Source organism: Chlorocebus sabaeus, chromosome 22, assembly GCF_047675955.1.
Source record: "Chlorocebus sabaeus isolate Y175 chromosome 22, mChlSab1.0.hap1, whole genome shotgun sequence".
NCBI lineage: Eukaryota > Metazoa > Chordata > Mammalia > Primates > Cercopithecidae > Chlorocebus > Chlorocebus sabaeus.
Genome location: NC_132925.1, coordinates 76118490 through 76136641, shown reverse-complemented (window position 1 = coordinate 76136641; position 18152 = coordinate 76118490). Strand labels below are relative to the sequence as shown.

At 41.3% G+C, this 18152-nt stretch overlaps 1 protein-coding gene across 1 annotated transcript; it reads left to right on the top strand.

The window, feature by feature from the left end:
- Positions 1–1964: 1964 nt before the first annotated feature.
- SNTN (sentan, cilia apical structure protein) lies at positions 1965–13704 on the top strand. The gene is given in 5 exon segments (XM_073009625.1): positions 1965–2074; positions 4001–4035; positions 9253–9392; positions 13247–13336; positions 13487–13704. Coding segments are annotated over 5 exon segments (534 nt in total). The 3' UTR covers positions 13646–13704.
- Positions 13705–18152: the final 4448 nt, after the last annotated feature.

The following is an 18152-nucleotide window of genomic DNA, read 5'->3' as shown; positions in this document are numbered from 1 at the left end:
AGTTTCCTGATTGGCTTAGTCAATTGGAGGCACAGGATGGAGCTCAGAGCGTAGGGTGTTTCTTTGCCCTCCCTCCCTGCTTTGCTTACATTTCTAAGAGTAGCTGTCTCCCTTCAATCACAGCTGCTGTCAAGTGGATCTGCTCCAAGAATTCAGCTCTCACTAGAACGCTATAATATTTTCTCTCCTTGCCCCTCAGAACTAAGGGTGGTAACAGTTTCCCACTATTGCTAATCTCTGGATGCTGCAGCACCTCTGTATAGTTTCCTGACTTTGCTTGTTGCACATCCTTCTGTGAATATCTCTGATACTGTCATATGTAATATCATCTTCTCTATGGCTGTTATTTTATTGATTGCTCCTCACTGTGCTGAGTGCCCCAAAACACATACTCATTTAGCCTTCACAAAAATTCCAGTGGGAAAGTATTTCACAGATAAGAAAGCCAGCTTAGCAGCTTTAAGGATCTTGTGCCAGGTAACACAACTAGGAAGTGTCAGAGTCAGAATTCAAACCCAGCTCTTGCCACTCCAAAGTCTGTTTTTAACCACTGCCAACAACTCTGCAACACAACCCACATAAGAATCACCTGAAGTGTTTGTTGAAAATCCAAATTTTGGGAAACTTGCCCAGACTCCCCGTTCTGAGGAAGCCATCTCTAGGGTTTCACTTGAGCAGTGAGACTGGCTCAGGGTCATCACGTGACCCACAGAAGATAATTGCATGGGGTAACTGACAACCTACGGGGTGAACTGGCACTAAAACTCTGACCAGCATGGGCAACGGTAATTAGTAAGACCAATCGAACTCTCCCCTGCATCCCAAATTTGAATTAAAAATGCTAAGGAAATTAATGAAGAGGTAAAGGGAAGAGAAAAAAGAAAACCCACAAAGAGAAGCAGGCAATGGGAGAGTGACACACATGGTCATTTGCTGGTGGAGCAGTGACCAGTGAAGTGAAGCAGCAATAAGACAGCAGAGACCCTGGAGCCTATCATAGCCTGAATAGTGATTATTCTTAGCTTCTCTTGAGAATTCTAGCTCCTCTCACCCATCAGCTCACCAGTGACTTATGCAATTGTTTGACATGTCTTTCCTGAACTGGCCTCATTTGGCTGAGCTGATACATCCTCTCATTTTTACAGAAAGGGCTCTAAGCTACCAGAAGTGAAATAGCCTCCTATCGGCCTTGCTACGTTTATCCTGTCCACCTCTCTAAACCATTATTCACATTGAAGTTGGGGTGATCTCTCAAAAATGTAAATTTAACTTCATTAACCTCCTTGCTTAAAATACACAAAGGGCTTCCTATTCTTTTGACATACAGTAAAAAAAAAAAATCCTACAGTGACCTACAAGTTCCTACATGGCCTGGCCACCAAGTCTGCTCTTCAGCCTCAGCTTGAGACACACGCCCCCAATCTCTCTGGTTCAGTCATGCTGGCCTTCTTTCAGTCCCTTCTGATCACCACATTCCCTCCTGCCCCAGGGCTCAGCACAGGCTATTCCTTCTGTCTACAATATGGATCCTTTATCCTTGCCCCTAGTTGCGCCTAGTTAACGCCTACTCATCATCAAGCATCACTTCCCCAGGGATGCCCCACTGACTCCCTGACTGATGTCAATCTCATGGCATCTGCCTTGCATAGTATTATTCACAGGTGTGACTTTTTGTGCAATTACTTGATTAATATCAGTCATTCCCACTAAACTCCCTGAGACCAGGGTCTACATCTGATTTTGCTCACTGTTGTTTCCCCAGCAGCTTGTACAGTGCCTGGCTCGCAGTAGGCATGAAAGTGTTTATTGAATGATTTGATGTCTACATACAATGACGCTGTGGAAAGTTCTTCTAGACACGCAATCGTATAGTTGCGTGAGTTGTCATGGAGTGAATGACAATAGTAACAGTGGGCAAGTGGCTGTTGCTTAGGAAGGACTGACACAAAACAGAAGACAAGAGAATGGGTGGCTGTATGCACAGTACCTAGCACAAAGCTCTCCACTTGGAAGGGGATCCCAATCCTTGTGCAGCCCCAACATCCACCTGAGCACCTCGGAAAATGCCCAAAAGGTCAGTGGCACTTGGCTGTCTTTTATTGAGTTTCATTTAAGCTTGTGGATATATTTCCAAAGAGTTTATGTCAACAGCTTTAAAAGCCAAGTTATTGCCAGTTTGCTGCCTGTTACCTACCCTAATCCAGCTTTAAATTGACTTGGAAAAACAAAGACAACAAACTTGCAGCCTTGACTGCAAAGTGAAAAGATGGTGCAATTAACGCAAGTGTCTTTGATTGCCCTTGAGAAACATTTGTAAATCAAAATTGGTAATGACTTACCTGTGTAGCATATTCTCTGAAATTATCCACAACAGAGAGAATTGTTTTATATTATTCAAATGTGTAAAGTTAGGTTTAATAAATGAAAAATGTTCTTTCTCATATAATTTCAATTAGGAGACTGGCTTCAGTCCCAAAAACCTTTTGTGGACACCTAGCAAGTGCTAGGTACTCTGCAAGGCCAGGGGAAGGAGATATGGAGATGGACTGCTTAGTGCTTGCTTCTCAGTGATGGCAATAGAAAGAAATACATGCCGTGTTCCAAGTGCACATTGTGCAAAGTGAAACGTCCTTCATTTTATAAAGGAAATAATAATGGTGCAGAGGTTGTAGAAGAGCAGGAGGCACTCACCAAGAAGACCATGAAGGGTTCAAGATAACACAGGTCCAGCTTTATAATGTTACAAGTGAAAAAAATGAGGACCCCCAAAGACAAAGTTCCCTCAACTAGTTAATGGCAAAACCAGATCCTGAGCTCAAAAGTTCCTTTTAAGGAGTTATCTGAGGTATTACCAAATTCTATTCTTACTGGCTTTCTCAAAATACACTCCAGTCATTAGGGGTTGAAAAATCAAGCAAACTTTGATTTGCTGTTGATAAGGGAGCAAGATACAACTTCCTGCCTCCAATTTGGCCCCTTTTCAGTCTACTTCTGATATAATCATGAAATAATTTCCTAGAATGCAAATCTGATCATGTGATTCCTGTTGCACTTAGGATAATAACTGGCATCCTTCATAAGACCTCCAAGGCTCAATATGCCCTGGCCCTGCCTGGCCTTTGATCACTATCTCCTTCTTTCTCTAGGTTCCACCCACACTATACCTCCTCTAGTTCTTCAATCATATTGTGATTTCTGCCACATCAGGCCTCAACACATAAGTTCTCTCTGCATGGAATACTCTTCCTCCTTCTTCACTACTGATTCATTAGGCTCAGGCAGAATGCCATTACCCTGACTGTAGACTAGGTTAGTACCTCTTTGCCCTCTCTATGTGCTCGCCATCACTTTTTATCAAGTTACCTGCCTAGTAAATTGTCTTCCTTTCTAGACTAAGCCCCAAGAAGGTAGGAATGTCTCTATCAGTCACTCATACATTCTACACCTCAGCATAATACCCAGATTCTTAGTTAGGAAGGTTAAGCTGCTGGAACAAAGAAACTTCAAAGTCTGAGCATTTTACAGAACGTGAAGTTCTTTTTTCTTTGTCATGTGACAGTCCAGAGTGGGAGTTCCAGGTCTGTGGCAGTTTTACTCCATGCAATCACGTGAGACACAGGCTGATCAGAAAGTGGCTTCTAAAGTCTTCCTGATAATTTCCCCCTTAGTCAGCTTGAATGGGATAGAGCACGGAGGAGCTTACACAGAAGGTGTTCACTTCTTTTCTGCTCCATTTCCATCTGGAGGAACTCAGTCATGTAGCTGCAAAACTACAAGGAAAACTGAAATATGTGGGCTAGCTGGCCAGCCATGCACAGGCATTTCTTTACTATCTGGCAAGGAGAAAAAGGATTTTGGAAGACAGATGACTGCTCCACTAAAATGTCAGAGAATATTTACCAAAATAAATAATTTTTAAATTGTTGTATTGCTCTACTTTAACATTGATATCAATACCCCAACTCCCAGAATCATTATATTTCTTTCATTTTGTTGACAGCATTTCAATATCCAAACAACTGGCTTCAGTGAAAGGTAAGGCACAGATGACTGAGATGTACATTTTTCTCCTCTACCAAGATGGCATGCCAAGTGTTAAAAAAAAAATAGGATATCAGAGAATGCCAGGGATGTAAGGGAACTTTTGAATAAATCATTCAAACATTCACGATGTTCTTTTTAAAGATCTGGGAACTGAGGTCCAGGAGTAGGAATTAACTTGCCTAAGCTTATACAGCTCATTAAAGACAGAGCTGAGATGAGACCATGGATCCCCTGGTTCCTAATTCAGTGTTCTCCCCACCATATCCAGTTGCATCTCCAAGGGCAGCATCCTCAGAATGTCTAGAGTGGGACCATAAGTATCTGACTCATGAATGTTGAGTGGACCTCAGGATGCAATCAGCCCCCAATTGCCTCTGCTGACTGAGTGGAAACAATGTGGCCACCTCTCAAAGTGTAAATATTTGCCCTGGAATTCAATTTCATAGGTAAAATAACTTTAGGACTAACAACATTGCCATGGAAATGACAACATAAGAAAAAATGCTCGTACACTTGGGACATTATTTTATTCAAAAATATAAGGCTTCGCGTGTTTACAGAGTAACAAGCACAGTTGTACGTTACTATATTGCAGGTTTTTGCCTCCTAGATGACTAGCCAAACTCTCCAAAAGAGACTCTGTAATTTTATTTAAATATATCTCCATCTTTATGGAACTATTTCTATATTATTACAACACAGCAGACTCATGATTTATGTTTCAATAATTTACACAATTTCAGGCACTTTCGAGAATTGTCCCATCACGTGTCTAACATAACTTCTCCTTCTGGGAGGTTGAGATTGTAACTCTGTCAACCCCACTGCACACCCACCCCTGCCCACATACACAGCATTCCTAGCACCAGACTCCTTAAATCAGACCACTGAACCACATTTATTCCTATGCCTTAAAAAATCACAGGATACACATGACTCATCTCCCCAGAATGTAGTTTATTTAGTGGGAAATAATTCTAGATGTTATTCATTGAAATCAGACATGGATAGGTCGTGACATAGAAGTCAATACAAATCCACATTTTCTCTGCTGGCTACTTGGGCCTACGCCCCTGATCTCATGAGGCTTAGGAATGCAGGGTGAGTACATATTTGCCTCTAACACCCAGGGTATTTTTGCTGTGGGAAAATTTGAGAAGTACTGGGAAAATTACTGGCCTAAAGAGTAGACAGCAGGGATCTAGTTTTTAGTTCTGATATATACTACCTATGTGAGCTTGAGCAAACAACTTCTCTCCTGTAGGTCTTCACATCATTCACAAAAATAACAGATATCAGGACAAGTTCTAAAATGAGGAGATTCTTTCATCCTGCTGTATTGAGGCTGGTATTTCCATGACACCATTCAATTTGAATTGACAGTGAAGGAATTAGGAGATTGAGTGTTCCATGTTCCAGAGCAGGTGAAGAGGAAGAGGCAGAAAGTTGTTCTGAAGTTCAAATCAGCCCAGTTTAACACATGTATAGTGAGGCCTACAGCATACCAGGGCCTGGGAATGAATGTAAAGATAAACAAGAGGCAGTAACTGTCTGCAAAGAATACACAGTCCAATGTGCTATACATACAGTGACCACAAGCTACATGTAGATAATGAGCACTTGAAATTTGGTTAATTTGAATTGAGATGTGTTAAGACTTAGGAGACTTAGTAGGAAAAAAAAAATGTAAAATATCCCAATAATTTGTTTATATTGGTGACATGTTGAAATAATATTTTAATATACTGGCTTCCATAAAATAGATGATTAAAATTAACTTTTACCTGTTTCTTTTTACTTCTTTTTTTTTTTTTTTTTTTTTTTTTTTGAGATGGAGTCTCGCTCTGTCATCCAGGCTGGAGTGCAGTGGCCGGATCTCAGTTCACTGCAAGCTCCGCCTCCTGGGTTTACGCCATTCTCCTGTCTCAGCCTCCTGAGTAGCTGGGACTACAGGTGCCCACCACTGCGCCCGGCTGGTTTTTTGTATTTTTTAGTAGAGACGGGGTTTCACTGGGTTAGCCAGGATGGTCTCGATCTCCTGACCTCGTGATCCGTCCATCTTGGCCTCCCAAAGTGCTGGGATTACAGGCTTGAGCCACCGTGCCTGGCCTCTTTTTACTTCTTTAATGTGGCTATCTATCAGAAATTTTAAAATTATGATTGTGGTTCAAATTGTTTTTGGTTGGCGGGTAGCACTGATGTAGAAGATAATGTAGACAGAGTGTTTCAGTGTGAAGATTATGAAAAGGTTATGTTTGAGAATTACAGAAGTACAAAGGAAGGACATGTAGCCCCACCTGGGAGTTTGGGAAAGAGTCCTGCAAAATACACTGCCTGAAAAAACAACACCTAGAGGCAGTGTGCATCTTGGAGTGAAACCAGAGTTGTTGTGAGGCAAGCTATAATACTTAGCCTCTCACTGTCTCCATTTCTTCATCGATAGAGTGGGGTTGATACTAAGACCTACCTCATCAGACTGACATCAGAATATAGTGAGTTGAATCATGTGCATGCATCCCATGGAGGAGTGATTGGCATGTAGAATGTGTGTCATGTATTATTGCCCTCCAGAACACAAGCTCCAAAAAGTCAGGGTTTGTTCTTTTGATGTTGGTCACTGCTCTACGCCCCAGAAGTATCACAGGGCCTGGTAATACTTGCCAATAAATGCTTGTTGGATGAATAGAGTATTTAGGGACTACATACAGTTCAGTATTATTAAAGTGCTGACAGTGAGCTAGAGAATAACAAAGAGGGCAGCAGAACCCGGCTGGGCTTAATGTCCTTCCCTGCACCCCCATTCCAGAGGCAAGAGAGCCAATAAAAGATGCCAAAAGAGAAACAGCAGCCCCTTGTGTTTTCAGTTGCACTTAGCCCTTTACAATGTGCTTTCACATACTAGTTCCCAACTCTGCAAGGCAGACAGCGAAGGAATTAAGAGGCAACATCCTGGGTTTATTGAGGGAAGAATCCAACCATGAAAACAGGAAACTGAAACGCCTCACCAAATATCATCAGTGTTATTAGAACAACCAGAGTTCCTCGTTATCTTTTATTTTTAATATTTTCTAGCTCTGTTTTTACCATGGCCATATGCTATTTTATAGTCCGGGGAGAGGCATGCTGTTTTTTAAAAGAGATGGAGGAAAAGAACGGGAAGTTGGCTAGTTAGACCAGATGGAGTTCCCATTTCAGAGTGCAGTCAGACCCAAACTTCATTAGAGCGTCAAAAAATATCTGGATTGCACAATCACCATGGGGATGCCCTTGCAAGAAGATACTCCTAAGTGGCTGATCTTTCTATGGACTTTGAAGTCAAAGGTTGCAAATACTTTCTTTGCCACTTCTTAGCAATGTGAACTTTATTTAACCAAATACATAGCCTGGGCACTGCTCAGAGATACGATAAAAACCGAGAAGGCCCACACACTCCCTCCTTTCACCCATTTATCTTCACTCTTGTCCCTCCTCATCATCTTTAACTGAAAAATTAGATGCTCAAAATGCTTCGATGCCTTCTCTTTCCACTTTGAAGAAAATCCTGATTCCTTTACACGGCCTATAAGTCCTGTATGATCTAGCTTTTGCCTACAAGCATTCTTCTGGCCCCTAGACTCTAGTCACAACTCTAGTCACATCTGCCAAATATGCCAGATTTCTTCCGACCTGAGCCTTCACATATCTGGCTTCCCGAGCCTGGAACATTCAGCAAATTCCTAATCTCACCCTGACCCTTACTCTTTTCATGGCTGGCTCCTCTTCATGCTAGTAATCTTAGCTTAAATATTAATCTACTCATGGAGGCCTTCCAGAGCACCCATCTAAGTAGTTTTCCACCCAGACCCACTCTGTGATTTTTTTCCTGTCTCAGTACCTTCCTTGCTTCATACACCACAAGTTGTAAAAAATATATATATATATATATATATAAAATGTATGTGGACATATAACAAATAATAAATACATGTGTATACATACACATACTCTTGATTATTATTGATTTCTCTGCTAGATCGTAAGATCTGTGACAGTAGAAACCACATCTGAGGTTTTTTAATTAAAAAAGAAAGTAAGGACAAGGATCTTGCTATGTTGACCAGGCTGGTCTCAAACTCCTGGCCTCAAGCAGTCATCTCATCTCAGCCTTCCAAAGTGCTGGAATTATAGGCATGAGACACTGTGCCTGGCCCCACATCTGGGTTTGTTCCCTCTATGTGCTGGGAAGTACCAGGCACTTAGTAAGCACTCAATATGAAAATCATGTTATTCTGACTGAACATCATTCTTTGAACCTGTCATTGTTGCACATTACCTGGGCTGAAAGCTGGGAGATTTTATTTTCTTCGCATTCATTCATTTAACAGCATATATTAGCACCTACAATGTAGTAGACATTTGTACTGGTCACTGGGAATATAGTGATTTTTAAGAAAAAAAGATCTAATCCCTGGCCCATGGAGACTGTTTTCTAGTTGAGGAAAGGACAGATAAACATGTAATAACTGTAAAGTGTGGTAAGTTATACACTAGGGGATGTATTGGTGACTAAAAGAACACAGAGCATATGAATTTTCTTCATGGTACCTTGTACCTTTCCCTGTGTTCACAGCAATGCAGTGGAAAGAAACAAATTAGCATTGCCCTATCAAGGAGCTTACCTGAGAGAAACCAGCTGGGAGATCACTCTGTTTTAGGCCACGAGTCAAAGAGAACCTTATTCATCATTATAGCAAAGAGCTTTTCCTGAAAGTCATTCTCCTTTATCATACTGACATGAAGTGATGCTGTGTCTGACACAGAATATAAATTCCACAAGAGCAGAACTTCATTTCATTCAGTGATTCCTAATATCAAGGACTGAGCCTCATCCATAGTAGATGCTCTATCCATATTTGTCGAATAGCTGAATGAAATTACAGATCAGAAAATCAAAGCTTACAGAGGTGAGGGACTTTTCTAAGGTCACATGGCAACCAGTTGGTAAATCTCATTTCTAACTCTACTAATTCTAATTGCTACTAAGGGAAATTTTGTTCTCCGTTGTTTAAAGATGCAGGATCGGAAACTCCCGCATCCTGCTCCCAGATAGGAGGCAAAGGGCCGAGATTTAGAAGGTTCCCCGCGGTTCCCTTGAAAGATACAACAGCAGGTCTGGGGAAGGGTTATTTCTAACTCAGGATATTTCGTTGCACATTTCTTCTCTCCTAGCTCTGAGGAAGTGCTCAGATCTGGAAAAAGCCATTGCCACCACTGCTCTGATTTTCAGAAATTCTTCTGACTCTGATGGTAAACTTGAAAAAGCTACTGCCAAAGATCTGCTGCAAACCCAATTTGGGAATTTCACAGAGGTAAGAGAATTAACTTGCATAAAGAAACAGGAACCACACCCTCATGGCTGACCCAACGAGCGAATAACTGCACCTCCAGGTCCCTGTCATGTTGTCTCACGTAACAAATGTTTATTGAACACCTACCTTATGCCAGGCAGTGAGCTGCACTGGAGTTGTTGCAGTGAAGACAGCAATCCTCACCAGGGGAAAGAAATATGCTAAAAGTAATTAAAAATAGTTGAAGTATGTGAAAGCGTAGAACATTCAGTGAGAGTAAAACAAAGGAACTATCTTGGGGCAGGTAGTCAAAGATGGACTCCTGGAAAACTAAAGTATAGCTGAGATCTGAAGGGTGAGCAGGAGGTAGCTAGGCCGGGGGAGTAAGAATTATGGCATTCCAAGCAGAGATCTGGAGGGCCAGTTGGTGAGAAGGGATGGGACGGTAGCTGGGAAGTGGTTAGAGATGAGGCTGGGAAGGTGAGGAGAAGCCAAATCTTACAGAAGCATAGCCTGATAGCAAGAGGAAGCCAGGAACGGTTTCTATGTCCAGGCCTAAGAAATTACACCAGCTGCAGTACAGAGAACAGACTGGGGTTGGGGGTGGAATAGGAAAAAAGGGAATAACTAACTGTGGGGAGGCAATTCAAGAGAAAGACGGGAATGGCTTAGACTACGGCTATGAAGATGGAGAGAAACAGACAAATAGTAGAGACGTTTAGAAGGTGCAATGAATAAGATCTGACAACTGATTGACTGTGAGAGTTGAAGGACAGGAAAGCAAATGATGACAACCCAATTTCTGACTTAGGAAAGAAATGATGGTGTTCCCATTCCTAGAGAAGAAAAAGGCTAAAGAATAAGCAGGTTTGAGGTGGAGTGGAGGAAGGGAGGAGACGCTGAATTCCATTAGGATGTGTCAATGTTAAGATGTCCATGAAATATTTAAGAGGAGAGACTTAGCAACAGGATAGATGAGTTCAAAGGTGAGAATAGAGATCTGTGTTCAAAATATAGAAATGAGAGTCAGCAGTATATAATCAGTCACTGGCCTAAAGGTTACTACCTTACTCACCTAAGGGTATATTTCTCAAACTTCAGCCATTGAATACCACAGTTAGTATTTTTCCCACATCTGCCTACAGCCTGTGTTGCTTTGAACTTTTCCTTTATGTTTCTTTCTACTTAAGTAAATTTTTATAAGGACACTGTATCATTATTCTTATTATAAATTCAGTGGATGAGAGTAAAAAATAGTAGTGAAAAAAATAGATGACTATCAATTTTCATTTAGTGTTTAAAATTTATTCTTGCATCACCTAAAATGGCATTACATTCTATCAGCAGTATATGTTCATATTTTGGAAAATATCAGCCTAGGGAAAATGTTTAAGAGGAAAAGAGGGCCTCATATCAGCTTAAACTATCAATATTTATTGATGGGAAGAGCAAGAAAGCACATAGAGGCTGTCTCCAAGTCCCTATATCTGTTCTGAAATATTGAAAAGACAGTATTCTCTCTATATATGCACACATATACATACATATACACCAATATATGGTTTCAGTGCACTACAGTTACATAAGATGTCACCCACTGAGGGGAGCTGAGTCAAGGGTATAACTTTCTGTGAGTGGGTGATTATTTCAAGAGAGAAAGAGAGAATATAGTGTAATGCACAGATAAATGAATGGAAAGAAATGTTAATAAGGGTTAGCTATTTTGAATAATGGGGTAAAAGGTTACAGTCACAGTCCTTTTTTTAAATTTACTTTTTCTAAATGTTCTATATTAAGCATGTATTTTTCTGATTTTTTTTTTTCGGAGGGAAGCTACTTTTTCAGGCAGAAATATCAGGCAGAATTTATTAAGAGATAACAAGTTTTGGAGAGTCTAAGGAAAGGATGGGTAAATAAATCCTATACCATTTGCCTGCATCCAAGGCCAAAAGAAATGGGGCCCATATGCCAGACAGAAAAGGGGCTGATTACCTGGTAGCCTGGCAAATGCTCAGCAAGCTTTTAACACATATGAAAATGAAGAACTAGTGGATGCATCATCTTGATGTAACTCATCATCCCTGTCAGAACACCAGGGGAAAAGAATTTAAAAAACAGTCCTTAGGAAAGACACCTTCAGCCTCATGTCTCTCAGTGTAGGTTAAACCCTAGAAGTACAACGAATTTCTGGATCTCTCTAGCAGCAGGCACACCCAGGCCTCAGTGTAATCTTGCCGTCTGCTCAAGATGAAAGCGGAGCCATATTTCAGGGACTTGAGGGGGCAGTTCATCCCAAGGCATTCTCTGCAGTGTCTGTCAGAATGCTGCCTTGGCCCAACCACCACACTCCATGAGACCCCATAGGGCAGGTGCATGCACGTGAGTCAATGGTAAAGCTCAGGAGCCCACTTCATACCTAACTGGACTTTCTCCTCAATCCCAGTTGTGTCCTCTAATAAACGGAGCTGGTTCTTTTGGCTAAGGCCTGAGTTCTAAGGGGAACATTGCCGTTCCCATAGGGCTAAACATGCTTTTGGGGATCTTAGCACCTTATAACCAGTCAGACAGAATGAAACAAAGCACCTAAAGGCTCTACTGGGAAGATACACAAAGATGACAGGTCTTGCCCCAGGAGGACTGGACCTCAGAAAATGGTGCGCTCTTAAAATATGCAGGGAAAAAAAGAAGAAGACCAATACCTATCTCGTACCTCTGAGCAAACAGTGTGCCATCCTGCTAGTAGAGTGGCAGCCATCTACCTGTGTCTTGAAATCTGACCCTTTCCAAATAGCACTCATCTGTGTTGGAGGGAGAGCGTAGAGAGCGCCCCTTGGCCCTCATGGATAGGGTGACGGTGACCTCTTGAGGAGAAACAGCTGTGAGAAACCAGAATGAGCCTAAGCCTATAAAAGGAATGTAGTAGCATCATTCCCAAAGTGCCTTAGTCATTGCTGTGATGGCTTTGTACACCTAGCACATAGGTGAGCATTTGGGGTCAAACTAAATGCAAATATGGTTCAATATAATGGTGAATCAAATGACTCTAACATTTTTAACGTCACTGGGGAAGATATTTCACAAGCTGTGATTTGAAACTAAAAAGTCTATTAAGATGTTTTCCTTCAATCTGACAATTTACAAAGACTATGAACATATATTTGATTTATAATCAAACTGAATGCTAAATAATCTTTCAAAGCACGTATTTTCTTTTAGCATATTGTATTCTATATTTCTGCATAATCTTAAGGCTCAGATAATGAACTCATGGTGGATACCTTCCCTAACACAAAGATTATATTTTGAAAATTTAAAAACACAGTATGTGTGCTCAAAGAAAGGCAGAATAGCTTAGCAATTAAGAGTGTGGGCTCTCAAGAGGTAGAAAGGCTTCAAACCCTGGCTCCACACCAAAACCTTCCCAGCTTGGGGCAAGTTGATTATCACCTGTCTCTGATAACTGCATCTGTAGAATGAGGATAATAGTAGTATATATTCAATAAGGTCACTATGATGGTTAGATCAGGTAACGCATAAAAAGATTTAACATGGTGTTTTACTGGTAGCACTGTTGGCAACTTGATGTGTTATTATTGTTAATAACATGTTTATCATTTACTATGATTTGGATGTTTGTCCCCTCCAAACTCCATGTTGAAATTTGATCTCCAATGTAGGAGGCGGGACCTTATGGGAGGTGTTTGAAGCATGGGACAAGAGCCCTCATGAATAAATGAATGACCTCCCTTTTGTGTGGGAGTGTAGAGTGAGTTCTCACTCTATTAGTTACCATGAGAGCTGGTTGTTCAAAAGAGCCTGGCACTTCCCTCCTCCTCTTGCATCCTCTCTTGCTGTGTGACCTGTGCATACACCAGCTCCCCTTCACTTTCTACCATGAGTGGAAGCTGTCTGAGGTCCTCACCAGATGCAGATGCCTCATCTTGAACTTTCCAGCCATCAGAATCACAAACCAAATTTTTCTTTTTTCTTTATAAATCACCCAATCTCAGGTATTCTGTTACAGCAACACTGAACAGACTAAGACATTATTGTTTATGATCTGTAAACCTAAAGTCTATATAATGAATTTGGTTTTTATTTCTCTATTCTCACAGGGACAAGAAACCAAGCCAAAATACAGAGAGATCCTTTCTGAACTTGATGAGCACACAGAAAATAAGCTAGATTTTGAAGACTTCATGATCTTGCTCTTAAGCATCACTGTCATGTCAGATCTGCTACAAAATATATGGAGTGTAAAAATTATGAAATAAACAGTCTCAAATATGATGTATAAAATAATGGCAAAAGACAATAAAATGTTTCCATCTTATTTTTGATTAATTGAATATATCAATCATGCAGCTGGAATTGCCTAGGATAGTTCTGATTGCTGGTATTCAGATCCAATGTAACTCCAAAAATTTACCCATACACTTCAGGAATGTTTGAATGATAAGGTCTCTGTATGCTTTACAATATGATAGATTTGATACCACTGAATAATACATTGCTTTTGCTGAGTCAAAGGTGACCTAGAGCACTCTACTTATAGTCATTGAGTCACTCATTCATTCACTAAACATTTGTTGAGCATCTACTTGATGGGACTGCTGGGGATACAGTAATGAATCGGGCAGACAATTCCCTCCTTCAGACATGCTGGCAGAAGTCTAACAGAAGAGATGGACATTTAAATTAATTTTTAATTAATTGTATACACAGTATAATTAGAATTGAAATAAAGGCTATAAGATGCTAAAAGAGATTATCACCTGATGTGAGTTCAAAGGTCAGAGAAGCTTTACTGACATTCTATAAAAGGCAAAACAAAAAACAAAGAAATTGGTCTATGGATGCCAGGGATATGGGTAGGAAATGGGGCTGTCCACGAATGGGCACAAGGAGTCTTTTTCTTTTTTTCTTTTTTTTTTTTTGAGACAGAGTTTTGCTCTTGTCACCCAGGCTAGAGTGGAATGGCATGATCTCGGCTCACTGCAACCTCCGCCTCCCAGGTTCAAGCGATTGTCCTGCCTCAGCCTCCCGAGTAGCTGGGATTACAGGTGTGTGACACTAAGTCAGGCTAATTTTTTTGTATTTTTAGTAGAGACAGGGTTTTGCCATGTTGGCCAGGCTGGTCTCAAACTCCTGACCTCAGATGAGCCACCCACCTTGGCCTCCCAAAGTGCTGGGATTACAGGCGTGAGCCACCAAGCCTGGCCAAGGGAACTTTTAAGGGGGCTGGAAATGGTCTCCATTTTGATTGTGAGGTGTGGCTACATGACTGCATGCATTTGTCAAACTCATAGAACTGCACACTGAAAAGAGTGAATTGTACTGTGTGTCTATTAAACCTAAATAAATCTGACTTAACAAAAAATAAAACCCAGTATTCTTGTAATCTCTGACCACAATTTAACCAACAACTCCTTGGGATTATGATGTAAAAGTAGTCAAATCCCAGAGACCCACACCAACTCCCATGACCACCTCCTGTATTCCTGAATTTAAATTACACACACACACACACACACACACACACACACACACACACACACATAACCAATGCCTGAACCTTTAAGATAGATTCTCACAAAGACTTTTATTCATATAGGACGTTGCCTGAGGACAGCAGGCCCCAGTAGGGTAGCTCAGCATATGGCAATGGGCACTCAAGGTCCCCAGAACGGGCACTGGGCAACAGCCAGAGGCACAAGCCTTAATCAACCCCGGCTTTCAGAGATGCCATCTTACTCTATCTTTACATGGGAGTAATAATGTCCCCCCTTTCCGACTGCAGGAACTGAGTCTTAGATTAGCTAAATGATGGTCCAGGATCATTCAGAAAATCAATTTCAGAGTCAGAATCCTGGCAGAAGCAAAGAGGTGCCAAAAGGGGAGGAGAAAGAGGAGACATAGTTTTCCGGCTTTGATTCCATTTTGTTCCAGTCACTTGCTAAGCTCCACAATCAGGCAGGCAGTCACCTAACATGTATTGCACTTCTACTGCAGGCTGTTGCCAGAGAGAGGCAAAGAGGAAGGAGTCACATGTAGTCTACTGGAGCTATTCTACAATCCTGTCAAATGCATGGTAGGACTTTACTTATCTGTTTCCTTACAGTTGAGTGTGTCCATCCTTTGGCCAGTGACATTTGAGCTGAAGTGAAATGTGCCACTTCCAGGTGAAGGCTTTGAGAGCCTGGGCTCAATTCACTGCCCTGCTTCTCTGGGCTGTGATAACTGGCAAATGCCCCGTGGAAGCTGCTCCTTCAGCCTAGGTCCTGAGGGAGGCCAGTTTGGAGCAGAAGCCCAGACAAACTGATATGGACATCTTGCTGAAGGAAGAAATAAATATTTTACCAGAAAAAAGACTGTTACTCATTGTAAAATTATTATAACTTCCCAAGTCCCTCCCTCACCTCTCATTTTCTTCCTAGCCCAACATTGTATGCCTCATAATCTATGTTAAGAAAATCCGCCAGGCACAGTGGCTCACACCTGTAATCCCAGCACTTTGGGAGGCCGAGGCAGGCAGATCACCTGATGTCAGGAGTTTGAGACCAGCCTGACCAACATGAAGAAACCCCATCTCTGCTAAAAATACAAAATTAGCTGGGCGTTGTGGCACATGCCTGTAATCCCAGCTACTCGAGAGGCTGAGGCAGGAGAATCACTTGAACCCAGCAGGCGGAAGTTGCAGTGAGCCAAGATTGCACCATTGCACCCCAGCCTGGGCAACAAGAGTGAAACTCCATCTCAAAAAAAAAAAAAAAAATCCTTTCCAGAGTGAAACCTTCAGCCTTGCTCTGGTGAAGTGTTGCCTCGTCCTGTGGTTTTCCAGACCCACCAGAACCCAACTCCCTGGCCCTCCCCACTTCCAAACTTCAGACACTCTAAATCCAAGAGCTTACAAATCACGTAAAGGAAAGCCCCAGACTTTATCCTTTCACCATTTTAACAGGAGGCAAGAGTGTTTCACAAAAACATTCAAACTCACTTATCTGACAAAAGAAGAAAAAGGAATTAAAGGAAATTTGTTATATGTCCAGTTTTCAAAGGCTTCTTGAAAACTGACTGTTTCAAGTTGAGTGACAGAAAAGATTTGTTTTTTGTTTTTTTTGTTTTTGTTTTTGTTTGTTTGTTTTTTTTTTTTTGACAAACACAGGGCTCATACTATGAGCCAGGCACTGTTCTAGGGAGTTCCAAATAGAAACCCATTTAATACCCATAATAACCTTGTGAGATAGGCATTATTATTGTCACCATCTCATAGATGAGGAAACCGAAGCATGAAGGTTTTGATTTTCGTGAATCACACAACTAAGCAGATTTGAGAGTTTTCTGCCTTCCCCAAGGGCATTGTTAATTTTGCTTTAATATTAGACGTCGTTGGGAGCAATAATATTATAACTCACCAAAAATAGCTGTGCACATTTCAGGCACTGTGCAAGAGATAGCAGTACCAGCTGGGCCCTAGAGAACCATTTGGCATTCCTCAAATAGAATTCTGTGGGCTGTTCTCCCTCGAAGCCCTTTGTGTCTCAGTTGCAAGTAGCTGAATATGGCAACCTTGGTGGCCAATGGAAAGGTCATATTCACACCTTTCAGAGAAGGAAACCAGAGAGGCTGACCAATGGTGTGATGAAGAATGTTGGAGTCCTTCCAACTCTATGGGCTCCCAGTAAGAATTTTTGAAAATCCATCCCAGATGGAAAGTCACACTCCTCTGGGAGGGATATCAATTATAGAATCTATTTTAGGCTGATGCAAAGAATGCAAACAGAGCAAAAGCACATGCACGTGTTGAAGCATCAGTGACAGACAAATCAATGAGTGTGATGCTAAGACACTAAAACATAGGATATCTACTTCTTGGTTCTAGTGCCAGGACCACAGGCTCTACTCTAAAAACCAAGCTGCCATCTTGAAAATGTTACTGATCGTCACAAGTGAGATCGTGATGCAAATCTGTCTTGAGATACCTTGGTTGAAAAGAAAAAAATTCCCTTCCAATTACACATATATACATATACACACACAAACAAAGGAAAAATGGGAGGATTGTAGTCACCAAGGTACAGAGCATATAATGGAATGAAAGGATAGAGAATGAAATGAATGTCCACACAATCCTGAAAACAGCAATAGAAAGGAAAATTGAGGCTTCACTCTCAGTTTCTCTCAAATGAATTGGTTTCTGATCTCTGCTTCTCTCTGTATGTGGTCATTATTCTGTATTCTCTTTCTATCCCTCTATCTCTATTTCCTAAACCAATTATTTCTGGATTCTTGGCACAAGAACCAAACACGATATCCCCATTGCTGACTTGACTTTTCTCTTTAAATGCTCAACAGACACTCAGTAGCATCTCAGAAGGCCCGATTCTTATCCCAGGAGAGAGAAGCTGATTGGCTGAGTTTGAGTAATGACTTCTAATATAATTGTTTGAGGTCGAGGAGGAGGCTGACATGCTCACTTAGCAGGGACTGTAGGAACTGACACTACAGAGTCTGTGGACGGGTTCTCGAAGAAAGAAGAGAGGAACTGGGGAGGAAGTGATTGATAGAGGAAATTATAAGAATCTCTAATACAAAATCTGTAACTTGACTAGAAGGGCAATGGTATTTGCATCTCAGATACGGGCTCAGTGAAAGTGCCTGGAAGGAATAATTTTGTTTGTTACTCCAAGTGAAACCTTTTGTGTATTGTCATTGTACAAAAGAAGCTAACCTGAGTCTCCCTGGGAAGTTTTCCTGTGATTAAATATAGCCAAGATATTC